At 47.6% G+C, this 5,000-nt stretch overlaps 1 protein-coding gene across 1 annotated transcript in view; it reads left to right on the forward strand.

Moving 5' to 3' along the window:
* ptprfa (protein tyrosine phosphatase receptor type Fa) overlaps positions 1 to 5,000 on the forward strand; it is a gene marked incomplete at its 5' end in the record, with an annotated part of 134,839 nt that overhangs the window by 74,188 nt on the left and 55,651 nt on the right. The window contains 4 exons of the mRNA XM_080535442.1: positions 1,132 to 1,249; positions 2,690 to 3,271; positions 4,038 to 4,135; positions 4,457 to 4,713. Of these exons, the coding sequence (XP_080391568.1) occupies positions 1,132 to 1,249; positions 2,690 to 3,271; positions 4,038 to 4,135; positions 4,457 to 4,713 (1,055 nt within the window). The remainder of the gene's footprint in view (positions 1 to 1,131; positions 1,250 to 2,689; positions 3,272 to 4,037; positions 4,136 to 4,456; positions 4,714 to 5,000) is intronic.

A 5,000-nucleotide genomic window follows, 5' to 3' on the forward strand; every position in this document is an offset into this window, starting at 1 on the left:
CGACTGGAAACCCCCCTCTTGCCCCAGCTCCCTCTTATCTGAAGCACAACCATCTATTTCCTCTTTACTGGCTCCCAGCACTCAACTCATCATCAGCTCTGAGATGGATCCCCGATTATTCAAAGGAGAAATACCCTCCAAGTCTTTTATGAGCTCAGAAGAGCTCAAGCTTTTTAGACGTGGATGTTTTAATGAGGTCCTTTTGAGCAGAAGAAGAACATGTGAGAGCATGTTGAGATGTGTGAGTGTGTGTCTGTGTGTGTGTGTGTGTGTGTGTGTGTGTGTGTGTGTGTGTGTGTGTGCGTGCGTGCGTGCGTGCGTGCGTGCGTGCGTGCGTGCGTGCGTGCGTGTGTGTGTTTTTGTTTGGGTGGCATAAAGGTTGGTCCAAGGTTGGTCCAAGGTTGGTCTTTGTTTTTGTTTTGTTTTGTTTCTGAGCTGTTTACCATCTATATTAATGTTTTCAAATGAAAAAAAGATGAAGAACCTTAAAAACAGAGAAAATATTTTACATTACATATTTTATATTTTCAAAACAAATTATTTTTCAAAAAGTCTTATTTGCACACATATGACAATAATAAGACAATATATTTACATTGTTTAAAAAATCCTACCCAGATAGTATTATGCGACCTAAAGTTTTTCTACGCCTCAGTAAATAAAGTGAATGAGTTGATAGAACAGCTCCTCGTGACGGAGAACCAGTTGAGAGCGCCAGGCATCTTGAGGACAGATGTACTCTAGATCAGCTCCTAAGAGAACTAACCACCAAGGTGACCCTGTCTGGGAATGTTTCCTTTAAAAAATCCATTACACACTTCCATTACACTAGTATACATGGTATCAGCTCAGCTTTTATACCACAATTTGTTACCACAGGGAAAAGTGACAGAAGTGTATATCCTCTAAAGCTATTTCAGGTTTGTTTGTTCCTTAACCCTCACTTGACTTGTTCCTCAAAAATATAATTTGTATGCCTGGGATGTCTTGGGAGTGTTTCAAAAGCAAAGATGACTTGTGTGCTTAAAGTGGCCTGCAAGTGGAGGGCTGGGCAGTCAGAACTGTGGCTGTATAAAGTAGTCTGATCCAGAGTTTTGACAGAGTGTCGTCGTCCCCCACACCCCCTTCTAGGAGGCCATCATCACAGGCCTTCTCCCAGAGACCACCTACTCCGTCACCGTGGCTGCCTACACCACCAAGGGGGACGGGGCCCGCAGCAAGGCCAAGGTGGTCACCACCACAGGAGCAGGTGTGTGTGAAGGCTGCTAGTTAGCAGCATATCAGGCCTGGGAGGTAGTATCACAGCGGCTGTAAGTTTAGAGAGGGTGGAGAGTCGGGTTCATGTAGAGTTCAGGTCCTAGAGCAGTGATTCTCAACCCTCTCCTCGGGGCGCCCCAGCCGCACCACATATTTGATCTGTTCCACCACCAGCTCACATGGTTTGTACTTGATTAGTTGAATCAGGTGTGCTGGTGGTGGAACAGATCAAATATGTAGAGCGGCTGGGGCGCCCCGAGGAGAGGGTTCAGAACCACTGCTCTAGAGATGTCAGTAGTTGAGGAGGAGGGGCCAAGTGTGGGTTGCTGTGCTATTGTCACCCCGGTCGTTAATGCGACAAGCGCAGCACTCTCACTGGTATGATGTAAAACAACTCTTATATCAGAAGGCTCTCATTCATTTAGAGCTTGTCCATACTATTAATGGAACTAATGTTAAGAATTGACCTTTCGCAAAATCCCGCCCCCAAATGCCCTTTGTCCAATCATAACTAGCAACCATTTACTTGGTGAAGAAGGAAGTCCGACATTATTCACAGCGGTGAAGCAGTGTGGCTCTGAACTTTACAAATCGGACAGCAGATATCCTAAAAGTTTAGAGGGGGGAGTGATATTTTTCCCCTTTCCAAAGCCCAAAACCCAAGAGGAAAGATGCCGATGATTAAAAATAGTTATGAATTCCCGTGTTTGGATAATCATACTACAGTATTGCCTGGGAATTTTATAAAATGTTCTAATATATTGGAAGCATTTTCGGTTGTGAAATGTAATGATAACAATTAATATTTATAAGTTATTAATAAGTAATATTTGAGTCTGGGGAGAGAGCTGCTAGCTAGGACTAGCAATGACCCAGTAGCACTAGCTAGCTACCTCTAATATTAGCTTGCAACTTCGAGGCACTTCGAGGCACTTCTTCATCTTGACTAATAAAAGATGTATACAGCAATGACAACTAGCTAACATTATAAAAGAAGAACTTACCCAGCAGTGCAAGAGCATGCCTGGTCCACGATGTTATGCTGTTCCAACTTCAGATGGAGGTCATGGGGTTTCTCGTTTTTGCACTGCGACCTGTATGCATTTGCTTCGATTACGGTTGTGTCCCCTTCTTTTGATATTATTAATATATCCCTCCGCCGCATATTGCAAACCCTTTCGTCTCCATCTGGAGGATATTGCGTTTGTATTGCTCCAAAAAGCATCACTCAAAGTGACTGGTATGCCACGGATCCCATCCATGCTGCGCTGTTTTAGGCTGATATCGCAGAAAGCTTGACGGGCTTAGCAACAGTAACCAAGTTGGGCGGGGCTTTGCCAAAGGTCAATTGTCCATTGCTCTTACACTGGTGAATAGTAGTAATCATATGTGTTAGGAATGATTATGAGTATGTTCTCCGTCTTCCCCTTAGTCCCGGGCAAGCCCTCAATGATGATCAGCACTACCATCGGTAACACAGCTCTGATCCAGTGGCAGCCCCCTAAGGACATGGTGGGGGAGCATGTGGGCTACCAGCTGCAGTACAAAAGGGCCGAGGAGGAGGCTTTCACCGTACGAGACTTCAAGAAGACGGACGACCACTTCACCGTCACCGGCCTGCACAAGGGCGCCACCTACATCTTCAAACTGTGCGCCAAGAACCGGGCGGGCAACGGCGAGGAGTACGTCAAGGAGATCACCACGCCCGACGACGTGCCCAGCAGCTACCCCCAGAACCTGAGCGTGGTGGGCCTGACCACCTCCACCACCAAACTGGCCTGGGAGCCCCCGCTGCTGCCCGAGAGGAACGGCCGGATCGTGCAGTACCTGGTGGTGTACCGCGACATCAACAGCCAGCAGAACCACACCAACACCACAGAGGAGACCCAGATGACCATCCAGGGCCTCCAGCCAGACACCACCTACGACATCCGCGTACGAGCTTTCACCAGCAAGGGAGCGGGACCCCTGTGCCCGAGCATCCAGAGCAGGACTATGTCTACCTCCATGCCCGGTGAGTGAGCGAGCCAGCAAATGAGCGGTCCACACATAAACACACACCCACACACACACACACACACACACACACATACCGTAGCTACCTCTATACGCAGTGAGTTCTGCTAATTTGTATGTGCGCCTAAACACCCACACAGATGTAGACTTACCACCTACACAGATCCAGGCAATGCACACATACGTTCCCTCTCTCTCGCAGAGCGGGCAGAGCAGATGGCAGGAGAGAGGAACAGATGCATTTGCTTATGGAAGCTGGTGCTAACTGGACCACGGTGGCATAACCAGTCCAGCGTAACCAATACAGGGCCCACGGAACGCTCTTTCATGTTCATATTAGGGCACATATGGCTCATGTGGAAATTAATGCTAATCCTGCTGCAACATCTATTTATAGTTTCTCTCAAGCATGCTGCTCTATAGTCCTCAAAGATGTCTTCCAAGTGAGCTAGCTTCTTTGTGCAGTCACAGTAAAGCGCATAACTTCAAAGTCTATGCATAATGTTAAACGGAAATCTAATAACACCCCTTAATGCCATTCACTGCTGTTTCAACGATGTACATCTACGATTTCAAATCAATTAGATGGCTCTTTCACAAGCAGTTTGTTAGCTGTCTACTCCAACATACACCCAGCTGTGTCTGCCGTTCTATTGTTGCTGTAACAGCACTGCACTCTCAAGGTGCTCTAGGGTCCCCTAGGCTGTCATGTTAAAGTACAGATGACAGATGGTCCTATATCATTCACCTTGTGTCCCCCACAGAGTTCACCAAAAACTTTGGTGTGAAAGCTGTGATGAAAACCTCTGTTCTGCTGACTTGGGAAGTGCCGGAAACCTACAAGTCTCAAGTGCCTTTCAAGGTATGTCGTGACATGTCCATCCTGACAAGAGGGTTCAGCGGTACACAATGGCCCGGGCTACTGTCTGAATTGAAATGGAAATTCCATTGGAATCAACTTAGACAATTCTACAATGATAGTATCCACTCTTTTCTCTGATTCTTTCTAATACAACCGAATACGATCATTAGAGGATAGACAAAGGTATATGATTTTCCATGAATAATGATAAAAGTTTCATGGTATGGATACATACATGACCTCCGAAAGCCAAGAAGTGCTCTAGATAGAAGTCTGTGTGTGAGAGAGAGTCATTGACTAGAGTGCGCCCCCTGTTGGCAGATCCTGTACAACCAGCAGAGTGTGGAGGTGCAGGGGAACCTGAAGAGGAAGCTGATCACGCAGCTGCAGCCAGACACAGACTACTCCTTTGTGTTGATGAGCAGAGGGAACAGCGCCGGGGGGCTGCAGCAGCAGGTGTCCATCCGCACCGCCCCAGATCTGCTAAACACCAAGCCCGCCCGCTACGCACACGACCCTGAGGAAGGGGGCCAACTGACCATCACCCTGCCCAAAGTCCCCACCACAGCCCCCGTCAGGTCAGTAGTGTGTTCTTCTAGCTATCACTCTCACTCCTGTCCCTCTCCTCTACCCCCTCACCTCTTATCCTCATTAAAACCATAACCACTGGCGGACTCAGGGGGTGGGCAGGGGGGGCGACCGCCAGTGGCGAAAATGAGAGGACGTGCCCTATTGGTGCCCCTCCAATGGTCTAAACTTGACCATGTGCCCCCACAGTTGAAAAACGTCACACTAAAGTGCCCTTTTGAGTTGCAAAATTAGAGGATGGTCTAAACTTGACCATGTGCCTTTTTTTCTTTTCGCC

Source organism: Nansenia antarctica (assembly GCF_963989245.1).
Source record: "Nansenia antarctica genome assembly, chromosome: 7".
In the NCBI taxonomy this organism is placed as follows: domain Eukaryota; kingdom Metazoa; phylum Chordata; class Actinopteri; order Argentiniformes; family Microstomatidae; genus Nansenia; species Nansenia antarctica.